Raw genomic sequence first — 12,628 nt, 5'->3', positions numbered from 1 at the left:
CAGGGAACACACGTGAGCTGACCAGGGGCCAGGCAGCACTGCACGCTGCTCAAGCTCCTCGCTCGCTCTGGACCACCGTCGCCAGGCTCACAGGGCCTCCCCGGCCACACAGCACACTAACTGGCAAGGCTTCTCGTCTCTCCGGTGCTCCCTGCAGATGGGAACTTACTTCCCATCTTACTCCTCTGGGCCTGCCACCATCTGAGGCCCTGCTGGAGGTTTGTCATCTGGACATAACTGATGGCAAGGCTCATAAGAACATCTATAATGAACAGTGGTTAAACGTCCCATTTCTGTTTATTCAGGAGAACATTAAGATAAATACACCTAAATATTACAAATTTTTTATATACAAGAATGAACACTCCCCCAAAATTCTGAAAAGTGGTCTGAAAAATAACACCAAAAATATAGTCTCCCCACTCCCACTTTTAAACCCTGGATGACCCAGGAAGATAGAATCAAGCTCTTGATGCATTTTCTTCAACACAGTTAACAGATACTTGAATCTAGACTGGTTTGGCCAATGCTATTGGAAAGAACATGGATGTAGAAAGAAAATGCTACATTTAAAACCCTTTTCCAGTGTTGGTGCTGGGCATCCAGCCTTCAGCCGCATGCCCCTGTGGCGTCACTTCCTGAAGCGCTTGAAAAGCGGGTGCACGTGCTTAGTGGAAGTCTTACTCCGCGATGAGTGGTACTCCATGTACACTGTGTCGTCGGCCCCGGACATGGAGCTCATGGTGCCAAAGCGCCGGGACACCTGCAGGGGGGCCGGCCCGCCGTTAGTTTCCATGGTGAAACACCCTCCCTTCTACATTTATAATCACAGTAAGTTTTATAAATTTCTAAGTTTCAAAGATTTTATTACTTTTAAAATAACATTTACTGACTACTTAGTATGACTCAAGTATTATTCTAAGCAGCTTATACTTATTTATTACATGTCGTAACTTACTGAATCCTCATGATCATTCTAATGCCCATTTTACGGAAGAGGAAACAAACACGGAGAAATGAAGTAACTCGTCCAAGAGCACACAGCTTTTTAAGAGATGGGACGTGAAGCCAGGCTTAGATTCCCTGTACCTAACTGTAATACCACACTGCCTCTCTTCATGGCAATTTCTAAACAGAATTTTAACAGTGAGGGCAGGAGTCCTTCAAATCTCCTGAGACCCTACCATAAGGCTTGAATCAAGTGGAAACTCAGAAAGCCCCAGGCCTGATTCTTGGTTCTGTGTCTCACTGAATGGCTTTGGGCAAATACTGAATGTCTGTAACTCAATGAACTCACGTGTAAAATGGGGATAACCCCATCTGCTTGACATATGTGGTGTGAACGGAAATCACACAGGTCAAGGGTCAGACCCAGTGCTTGGCACACAACTCGCACCAGATTACAAGCAAAGGACGAAGACGGGCACTGAAGCCACGCCTTCCGCAGCCTGACCTTAGGCGACCCATGTGAAGCGGAATTGACTTGACACCACCTTCGGACAAAAACCGGAGGCTTCCCTGGGCACGCATGGAGGGTGCCTGGAGAAGATCCAGCCCCCAGCCGCCGGCGCTGGGGCAGGAAGGTCTCAGGGCACACAGCACCTCTCCCGGTGACAGCTTCCTTCTTCCCTTGTTCTACTATCACTCACCTTGCAGCTCTACCGCCAACTTAGTTTCAAAAGCACCTGATCAAACAGTACTTCTCTCCTTGGAAGGGCCAGATATGAATTCCTCACCATGATACTCTCATTAGTTATACCATAGTATATTTGCCTGGCGCAACAACAGGCATTCGGTGAGTATGTGCAGAAAAACTGAAAAGTTGAATACTTGCAGAGAACTCTAAATTTTTCAAAATATGTATTGAAACTACAACATGAGTTCTTTCTCAGTCCTGTCTTACAGGCCGGAAGGCTGTGTTATCACTGAGGAGGAAGCTGGGGTGAGGTGACTCACCCAAGGCCAAGAGGGGCAGCCCCAGGTCCGTCACACTCCTTCCCACAACCACCCTAGCGGGAGCCTGGCCTCCAACATCCAAATACTAACAAACACTTATGCCTGACCATTACGTGAGCGCCGCAGAAGACAACTACACCCACCATGGGCTCAGACACATAAAATAAGACAGACACACAGAAAGGCTAACAGGGATAATTTCTATTATTTCCTTCTCTACAATTTCCCATGTATTCCAAGTTTTTAAAACACCACAGAGGCACATACACACACAGAACTGTAAAGCTGTATGTGTGTCTTAGACTCTGTCCTTCAGGAGAATGGACATCTGGAGCCTCACCTACTCACTCACCTGGCCAGATTTGGAGCCAAATTCGCCTGCCACCACCTCCTCCTCAGCATCCAGGTCAGTGGCCGCCAGGACCTTCTGTAGGAGCTGCTGTTGCTCCTCTTTTGTTGAAAATGCCAAGTCTTCCTCTTCCATGCCAGCAAGCTTGGTGATCACCTGTAGAGCAGAACCCTCTTGTTTTCTCCCCCTTGGCCCGATCCCACCTTCTCCTGGGTTCATCTGCTCTGGTCGCCTCCCCATCTGGTCTGGTCGCCTCCCCACTCAGGCCCAGCAGAGAAGCTGCCTAATAACAGAGAGCTCCTCTCTGGCACTGCAGAGCCCAGCCTTGGGAGCCACCTCAACAAGGAGCTCAGCCAAGGACTGCAAGGCAGGAAAGGTTCAGCAAATTCTAGGGAAATCTGCTCCCAACACATAGCACCTAAATGACCACTTACAGAAGACCTCCAGGGATCTTGGCAACCTCCAAGCAACCATTCTAGTAGCTTTCCCATCTTGCACCAGGTAAAGGGAGGGAGCAATAACTGAAGGGCACAGACTGTTGCCCTTCAAGAAGGTGTCCAACCTCCAGGCCTGGCACCCAGGGCTTCCAGCAGAAGGGGAATGTACAAATGATTGGATATTTTTTCTAAAAGAGAAAGATAGCAGCAGAGTGGAGATCCGGTTTTCACTTCCTTGAGGGTAACTCACTACAAGGCCTACCTATCCCTGCAGAAAGCGAGGATTGATTACGTGAAGGGAACTTCTTTTCTGCTCCTCCCTAATTTTCATATAATTTTAAAAGAAAATTCCTAGAAGGAAGGACCTGGCTGAGCCCTTCAGGTGGCCACAGATCTGGAGAACAGATGTGGGACACTTCTGCCCTGGCCTTCTCCCCAGGGTCATGATTCTGGGAACCCTAGCCCGGCTGCTCTCGGCAGGCAGACTTGAAGATGAGGCTCGCAAAGGCAGCTCCAGCCAACACAGACCACCACGAGCTCAGCACTTTGTCAAGCTCACCTGTCAAGAACCCAGAGCCCTTCCTGATTCAGTGCTTGTCTCACCCTTATGACTCTCCTGGGAATCAGAAGGTACGAGTGCTGTTCTCACCACAAATGTTATACAGACGGATAAAAAGGTTGCAGTGAAAATCCTTCGAAAAACTGTGCCAAGTGTCCTGAACTAGAGTTCAGCATGAGAAGTCTGAAAAGTGTCACTGCCTCTGACTGAAAGAGGAGGGTCGGACAACCCTGTCCTCTTGTCTAAGGTGATAAAGGGAACTCTGTTAGTTCCCTGATTAGTTCTACCCTAAACCAATTTAAAAAAGATACAATTTAAAGTAGCTGGAGAGGCAGCCTACAGGCTTCCATAAATCAGGAAGCTGGGAACCTGTATGTTCTAAGATGTCCTTTCAGTCCCCTGCTTGCAGTACCCTCCACAAAAAAAAAAAAAAATAAAAAAAATAAAAAACCCTTTGGGATACTAAATCCTGGCATAAATTTACTATCTGTGTCAAGAGGAAAGCAAGCAAATGCTTCCACCAATGAAAGTCAGCCAAAGCTTCAGAGTTTCCCAAGTTATTAGAACACCAGATTTATAGTTCGTGGATGGCTCCTGATGTTTGAGGCTCATGGAAGCCGAGGCTCACCAGATGGCTAAGGACAGAGCTCTCCCAGCTACTGGAGGGGACCCCTGAGAAAGGAAACCCAAGGGGCTCACACTAACACAGTGGTGGCCCTAGTTCCTTGGCTTCTCAAGCCCTGCTAGGTTAGCACATTTTCCCCACCAACGTCTAATGGGATTTTTTTTTTTTTTTGCAAGATGACTATAAAAAGTTAACAAGCTGAGACTCCACATGTTGCTTGCTTCAGAGGCCCCGTTCTCTGAGAGGTTGGAGGCAGGAGAGGAGTCTACACAAGCTTTTTCCTTCAAAGCTCCCCACAGTTCATGCAAGGAGAACAGAAGTCTGAGGCGGGGCCCCCAGTCCCCTAACTTCTGTGCCTGCTGGAGACCTGTCCCACGCTGTGCTGACAGCGGCCTCCACTTGTCCTGGAGGGCTGGGTAGAAAAGAGCCTCGGTCCGACTCTGACCAGAGACCAAAATGGGTACATACCTTAAAGCTGTAACCTTGATCTACCAAGAACCTCTGCCGCTTGGTTGAGTAAGCCATTTCCTGTGTGTCCTGGGATACCAGCGAGTAAAAGAAGGCATTGTACTCCTCTGCAACCATCCCTGGGGGGAGGGCATGAAAAAGGATGACATGAGCCGTCAGAACGCCAGGAACTAAGGGTCCACGGCTCAAAAGGGTAGCTATGGCTGATTCTTGTTGATGTTTGACAGAAAACAACAAAATTCTATAAAGCAATTATCCTTCAATTAAAAAATAAAGTTAATAAAAAAAATAAAGTGGCAAAAAAAAAAAAAAAGTTAAGTCCTGCAGTGGGAGAGCATTGCAGTCAGAGGGGTCACTGCCCTGACTTTGCACAAGGACTTCAACAAAATTAAAAACGTTGGTGCTTCAAAGGACACCATAAAAAAAGTGAAAAAACAACTCACAGAATTGGGAAAAACATTTACAAAGCATACATCTGATAAGGGATTTGCCCCTAAGGCATAAAAAAACTATTACAACTCAATAATGAAAAGACAAACCAGTTATATACAGGAAAAAAGATCTGAACAGACATTTCCCCTAAGAGGATATACAAAGAAGACTGATGCGTCCATGGGCACATGGAGAAAGCTCACTGGCACTAGTCATCAGGGACATGCAAGTGAGAACCATGACAAAATACTGCCGAGTACCACAGAATAGCGAGGATAAAAAGGGTGATTACAGCTGCCGTCGAGGCTGTGGAGAAGCTGAAATCCTCACACGCTGCTGCTGAGAACGTGAAATGGTGCAGCCACTTGGGAAAGAGCCTGGCAGTTTATTAAAATGTTAAACATACAGTTACTACATGACCAACAATTCCACGCCCAGATACACCCAGGAGAATTAAAAACTTATGTCCAGACAAAATTTGCATATGAATTTCATAACAGCACTATTCTAAGTGCCAAAAAGTAGAAATAATCCAAATGTCCATAAATGGATTTTAAAAGTTCATACAGTGGAATATTACTCAGCAATAAATAAGAATGAGGTTCTAATAGGTGCTGCAATATGGATAACCCTTCTGAAAATATTATGCTAAAACTACTAAAAAAATAAAAAGCTCAGAGAAAAGACACAACAGAATTATCACAGAAACAAGGTAACCTAAAAATCTGGTCCTGCAGGAAAATCTGAATGTTTTTGCGTCACAGTTCAGTGTAAGTTAATTATTTGTGTACTGCTTCTGAATTCAACTGTCTGTCTTCCAAGAGCGCAGAGATGCAAAGAAAAGGGCTAATTATCTTATAACAAATATTTTCTTTTGTCTTATTGAGATAAAATTGACATAGTGCTATATACACGTAATGATATGACTTACATATATGGTGAAATGATTACCTCAGTAACTTTAGTTCACATCCATCATTTCACAGTAACACACATACCAAAAAAGGGAAAAAATGGCTTTTTCCTTGTGATGAGAACCTTGAGAATGTACTCTTGAATAACTTCAAGTAGAACATACAGCAGTGGAAACTATAGCCACCAGGTTGCACTTCATATCTCCAGTACGTATTTAGCTGAAAGTGTGGACCTTTTGAATACATTCTTTCAAATCCCCTACTCCCAAATCCCCATTCTCTGGTGATCACAAATCTGTTATCTTTTTCTCTAAGTGTGTTTTTTTGTAGATTCCTCATATAAGGGAGATCATACAGTATTTGTCTGTCTGACTTATTCCAACTAGCATAACATTCTCAAGGCCCATCTATGTTGTCACAGATGGCAGGATTTCCTTCTTTTTTACGGCTGATTATTATATTGGGTTGGCCCAAAAGTTCGTTCCAGTTTTTCTGTAACATCTTATGGAAAAATCTGGACGAACTTTTTGTTCAACTCAATATATGGACACACACGTGCACACACACCACATTTTCTTCATCCATTCATTTGCTGATGAACACTTACACCATGTCTTGGGTATTGAAAATACTGCTGACATTAACAGGGTGGCACAAATATCTCTTTGGCATAGTGACTTCATTTCTATCAGATATACATCCAGAAGTGTAATTGCTGGATTATACGCCAATTCTATTTTTAATTGTTTAAGGGACATTCATACTGTTTTCCACAACGGCTGTACCAATTTACATTCCCAACAGCACACAATGGTTCCCATTCCTCTACATCCTTGACAATTAACAAATGTTAACTACTGACTTTTTGGTAACATTCTAATAGGTGTGAAGCAATCTCATGGTGTTGATTTGCATTTCCCTAATAATTAGTGATGATAAGCACCTTTTCATGTACCTGTTGGCTATTTGTATATCTTCTTGGGAAAACTGTCTCTTCAGGTCTTTTGCCCAGCTTTTAATTGAATTATTTTATTTTTTTTTTGCTGTTGAGTTGTATGAAGTCTTTATATGTATATTAACTCCTTATTAGATAAATGATTTGCACGTATTTTCTCCCATTCCATACATTGCTTTTTCATTATCTTTTAAACAATATTTATTTATTTAGCTGCACTGGGTCTTAGTTGAGACGTGCAGGCCGTCACTGTGGCACGCAGGACCTTCCCATCGTGGCCCGTGGGCTTAGTTGCCTACAGCACATAGGACCTTAGCCCCCTGTAGTAATAGTTTAGTCCCTAAGTCATGTCCTGCGACCCATGGACTGTAGCCTGCCAGGCTCCTCTGTCCACGGGATTCTCCAGGCAAGAACACTGGGCAGGGATCAAATTCACGGCCCCTGATTGGAAGGCAGAGTCTTAACCACTGGGACCACCAGGGAAGTCCCTGCCTTTTCATTTTGTTGCCTGTTTCTTTTGCTGTGAAGATGCTTTTTAGTTTCATGTAGTCAACTATTGACTTGGCAGTCAAAAAAAAACAGTGCCAAGATCCACGTCAAGGGAGCATTTTTTTCCTATGTTTTCCTTTAGGAGTTTCATAGTTTCCAGTCTTGCACTTAAGTCTTTAATTCATCTTGAGTGGATTTTTGCTAGTGGTGAAAGATAGAGGTGGAGTTGCATTCTTTATATGTGGATATTCAATTTTCCCAGCACTATTTATTAAAGAGACTGTCTTCTACTCCACTGGGTATTCTCAGCTCTCTTGCATGGGTTTATTTCTGGGCTTTGAGCGATTCTGTTCCACTAGTCTATAATCTGTTTTTATACCAGTAACATACTCTTTGGATAGCCAAAGCTTTATTAAATAACTTAAAATCAGAAGTGTGATGCCTCTTGTTTTGTTCTTTCTCAGAACTACTTTGGCTATTTAGGGTCTTCTGTGGTACCATATAAATTTTAGGAATACTATTTTTACTTCTTTAAAAATGCCAGTGAAGACTTAATAGGGATTGCACTCAATCTAAAGATGGCTTTGGGTAATACAGATTTAACAACATTAATTCTTCTAATCCATGAACAAAGGATACTTTCTATTTATTTGTATTTTCTTTCATTTCTTTCATCAGTGTCTTGTAGCTCTTTCACCTCCTTGGTTAAATTTACTTCTAAATATTTTATTGTTTTTGATGCTCTTGTAAATGGAATAATTTTGCTTTTTTCTTTTAGACAATTTGTCATTAGTGTATAGAAATGCTACTGATTTTTTAATGTTAACTTTGTATCCAGTAACTTTACTGAATTTGCTGAATATATCTAATAGTTTTTAGGTAAAGTTTTTAGGGTTTTCTACCTATAAAATCATGTCATATGCAAAGAGAGAAAATTTTACTTCTTCTTTTTCAATTCTGATGCCTTTTTCATACCTAACTGCTTTGGTTAGGACTTCCAGTATAATGAACAGATGACAGTGGGTGTCCTTGTCTTGCTTCTGATCTTAGAGGAAAACCTTTCAAACTTTTCACTGTTAAGTATGATGTCGGCTGTGGGCCTATCATACGCAGCCTCTATTATGCTGAGGTATTTTCCTCCTATGGGATTCCCAGCTGGCTGAGTAGTAAAGAATCCACCTGTCAATGCGGTTGACACAGGAGACATGGGTTTGATCCCTGGGTCAGGCAGATACCCTGGAGGAAGAAATGGCAACCCACTCCAGTATTCTTGCCTGGAAAATTCCACCAACAGAGGAGCCTAGTGGACTACAGTCCGGTGGGGTCCCAGGAGTCGGACATGACTGAGAGACTGAGCACGCACACCCGTTCCTCCTATACCTAATTTGTTAAGAGTTTTTATTACACACAGATGTTGAGTTTTTTTCAAAAGCTTCTCCATCTACTGAAACGATCATATGAATTTTCTTCCTTAATTCTATCAGTGTGAGGTATCACACTTATTGATTTGTGTATCTTGGGTATGTTTGCATCCCAGGGACAAATCCCACTTGATCACGGCAAATGATCCTTTTAATGTGGGGCTGAATTTGGTTTGCTAGTATTTTTTTGAGGATTTTTACATCTGTATGCATAGGATATTTGGCCTGTCCTTTTCTTTTCTGTAGTGAACCTTTCTAGTTTTGATATCAGGGCAATACTAGCTTTGTATAATGAGTCAAACAGTACTCTAAAAAACAAAATCAAAGAGCTGTTCAAATTAGATTTGTGTGTGATGAAGAGTAACAAGTAAATAAAGAGTCATTTTCACATATATTAGTCAGATTTATCCAAGAGTCTACTACATTCTGGGGGGATCCCTGGTGGCTCAGCAGTAAAGAATCCACCTGCAATATAGGAGAATGGTTCGATCCTTGGGTCAGGAAGATCCCCTGGAGAAGGAAATGGCAATCCACTCCAGTATTCTTGCCTGGGAAATCCCACAGACAGAGGAGCCTGGAAGGCTACAGTACACGGGGTCACAAAAGAGTCAGACACAACTCAGTAACTCAACAACAACAACTACTGTATTCTGTAATGTAGTCTCATTCCTCCTAATAGCCCTGAAAGATAAGGATCGTCAGTCCTGCTTTGGATGAGAAACCAATTTGCTTTGCTGAGAGGGGCAAATCACTTATTCAAGGTCACACAGCTGGTCTGGGGCCCAAGCCCACGTCTGCTATTCCTACAGCTTGCCCTGTCTCCATTTTAATCACAATCAATTAGCTGCTTCCTAAATATACTCAAATGCTCATCAATCTTATCATTTTCAAAAACCCTAACAGTCCAAGCTGTTCCTGAGATGAGCGACTCCCTTGAGGACAGGGCCTGGGCCATTCCTGTAGGACCCACGTGGCCCTAGGAGGGTGCTGGAGGACGCTAGCAATACTGGTCTCTACTCTGCCCATGATGGGGGTCTAGGCCTCTTTACTACAATTAACAAGCAGAAACTCCATGCCCCTTGCTTCCTCGTTTGCTAAGCTTCTATCAGCTGCCACTCAGGGGACCATTCTTCACAAGTTATGAGTGAGGTAACCACCCTGTGGCTGCTCCTGCCAAGCTCTCCCCTTACTTTTAACCCGAGGTTTAGAGGGCACCTTCCAGCTCCTATACATCCACTGGGGGCCAAAGCGCTGCTTTCTCCCTCTACAACCACACCGTTCGGCACTGCTTCCCAGCTCCCTTTTCCATGAACATAAGCACTCAGCTCAGACTATGAGTTCCAGACAGCTGCCATGGAAAACATCAAGATACTCGCTCCCACCACCTAAGAAATAATAATGCCAAGGAGCCTGGGTCCTTGCTTTGGAACCCCCTCCACCCCGCCCCCTGTAGAGTCCACCTAACCCAGGAGCACAAGCCCGCCCTCATGATCACACAGGCACCGGACAGAAGTGGTGGAAGAGGGCCCCGGGGCAGGCACCTTTTTTCGCTCGGAGCACCCGCCCCAGCCTCTGGGCCTCCTGCCGCCGGGAGCCACCGTGAGAGGAGATCTGAATGAGAACATTCGCTTCCGGCAAATCAAATGACGTGTCACCCACCTGCAGAGATGAGACAGCTGTGAGCTTGGGGAGCTTTTTATAAGTGAGACAAAAAGGAAAAAAAATTCAACTAGCCTCAAATTTAAATAAGCCCTGTAGATAATTTAGAAACAACAATCACTATCATCTCAGTCTATACCAGTGTCCCTCCGACGCAAGCAGGTCTCTAGGACCGAGTGTGCTTCCGGAGAGCTGTCTTACGGAAGCTGTCAGGACCCAGGTCCTAACCATCTGTCTCAGCAACAGTCCTAGTGCGAGCTGCTAAGGCCCAGAGACAAGAGGGCCCGATCAACACTCTGAGTGATGCTTTTCATTTTTTTGCAACAGAACTAGGTCTGCACAAAACCATCCACAATCTTAACTCGAGGCCACTGAGGCCGACAGCACAAGTTGGACACATGACCTGGTAGGGCCCACGGCCTGCAGCGGGCTGGATCCTGGCTCAGGGCAGCTGCCCCAGCTTGGCGGACGGGGGACGGCCCCACCATCAAGGTCTCCAGACACAGAAATCAAAGGCTGGTACTTAATGATCCATCTATGATCACTTTGTAGGTAAATCTCATCTCTTTGGGGCTTTGGGTCATTCTAATCTAAATGACTATTCTAAACTGTCAGGCTACCACTTCTAATTGCAAACTGAAACCGTCACCAAGCTGGGCCTACATGACCTTGTACAGTGTTTACATTCACCACTCACCCCCAAGGCACACAGGAGCCAGGACAAAGGCTGCCCATGGCCCGCAGTAATCTCCAACCCCACAAAGAGAACCTCATCCACATGCCTCCCTTTGTCAGAGTATTTAGTGAACTTCCTGCTTTATACGAAAAAAATACAACTTAAAATTCCTGTATCCCCAAAAGAGGCAGAAAAAGCTTAAGTCATACAAAAGGACTTGCTAGAGTGTATACTCCTTGAATTAGGAATATAGACTGTATACACTAAATTCTACATCTCCTTCTTCTACTACCCGCCAAACAACATTCCCGTGTCCCTAGACACTGGACACATGGGAATGAAAACTGACGTGTGATGTTCCTTCAACAAACCCCAGTGCACCGCCCAGAAGTCATCCAGCTGCCCCCAGGCCCCGGGCTGCTGCATGCCACACTGACCTTGGATATGAATATGGTGTTGATTTTGGGGTTATGCTTGAAATTCTGGAGAATCTGCATCCTTTCTCCCTGGGACGTAGGACCATAGATATAGGGTCTAGAGAAGAACAAAGCTATGTTAGGAAGACCACAGAAGCACTCCTCGACTATCCTGAAAGCATGTCAGAGGGAAAGGGAGCTCTTCAAGGTTTCTCTCTCCCAGGAAGACCTCTGTCATGGAAAAAGAGCAGGAAGAGACCCATAAAAAACACGCCCCCACTGCCACCACCCCTTCCCCTCTGAGCCAAGGTGCAGGTCACCATTCTCTTCAAGATTCTCCCTTCACTCTTTTGTTTTTGGACTGTGCTCCTTCCTCCTTCAACGTCTCTCACTCTAAGCTTAGTGTCTATACAAGGAGAATCTCCTGGATTCCATGAAGCACAACGGAAAAAAAGAAAACATTGCTATTTGCAAACAAAAGCCTGGAAGGAACCATTTCCAAGTGAAACAGGCATTCTCCAAGAAAGGAGAAAAGAACCCCTTCCAGACTTCTTCCCACTGACTCCCTGTAACGCTATGTTCAAAGCACTTCTCGCTAGTTTCCAGCTGCCAAAGGGCACAGCCCTTTCTAACCACCTCACTGGCCTCTGGCAGTGTCACTCCTAGTCTTCCTGTACTGACGTGGTTTTTGTAGCTTCCACAGGGTCGGTAACGATAGTGAGAGTGACGACGACAAGGACAACGAGGACAGCAGCCAAGTGCGCAGGGCCCCCCCACACCAAACAGAGGCGGGCTCCACGCTGTGGGGAAGACCCACACCTGCCAGCGGCCCTCAGATCTGTACACCTGAGGCTGGACCTGCCAGCGGCCCTCAGACCTGTACACCTGAGGCTGGGAGCCAGAGGATGCTGAACTCAAGTGGCTGTTCCCCCGTTCAGGCCCATCAGCTCCCTGGAAGGCCTAGGAAGCACTGCTTTTGCTATTTCACACACACTTCCCGACACTGTGCTCTAGGCTGATAACAGGTATACCGAGAGAGCAGCCCCCTGGCCTATGGGGAAGCTGGGCGAGGCCTGGGACAGCTGGATGCTTCCCCAATCCTGCGAGCCTGGCTTCCAGGGTGTTTGGAGCACCCTACAAATTTATTATTTTTTGGGTGTTCATGCTGTGAAAAAGGCTGGGAATCTGCACTCTTCAGAACAGCCTGTCTCTTGATATCTAGGTTTTTAGGTGATTCTTTTTCTCCGTGATCATCATCAGGAAAAACAACTC

The 12,628-nt window shown here is 45.0% G+C and overlaps 1 protein-coding gene across 1 annotated transcript in view; it reads right to left on the bottom strand.

Moving 5' to 3' along the window:
* Positions 1-278: 278 nt before the first annotated feature.
* The window catches only part of ERCC3 (ERCC excision repair 3, TFIIH core complex helicase subunit), a 30,047-nt gene continuing 17,697 nt past the window's right edge, over positions 279-12,628 (bottom strand). The window contains exons 11-15 of the mRNA XM_055571907.1: positions 11,378-11,474; positions 10,147-10,264; positions 4,395-4,513; positions 2,309-2,461; positions 279-763 (exon numbers count right to left, since the gene is read on the bottom strand). Of these exons, the coding sequence (XP_055427882.1) occupies positions 632-763; positions 2,309-2,461; positions 4,395-4,513; positions 10,147-10,264; positions 11,378-11,474 (619 nt within the window). The 3' untranslated portion in view covers positions 279-631. The remainder of the gene's footprint in view (positions 764-2,308; positions 2,462-4,394; positions 4,514-10,146; positions 10,265-11,377; positions 11,475-12,628) is intronic.

This window comes from Bubalus kerabau, chromosome 3, assembly GCF_029407905.1.
Source record: "Bubalus kerabau isolate K-KA32 ecotype Philippines breed swamp buffalo chromosome 3, PCC_UOA_SB_1v2, whole genome shotgun sequence".
NCBI classification, from domain to species: Eukaryota; Metazoa; Chordata; class Mammalia; order Artiodactyla; family Bovidae; genus Bubalus; species Bubalus kerabau.
This window is presented reverse-complemented; position numbering and strand designations above follow the sequence as displayed.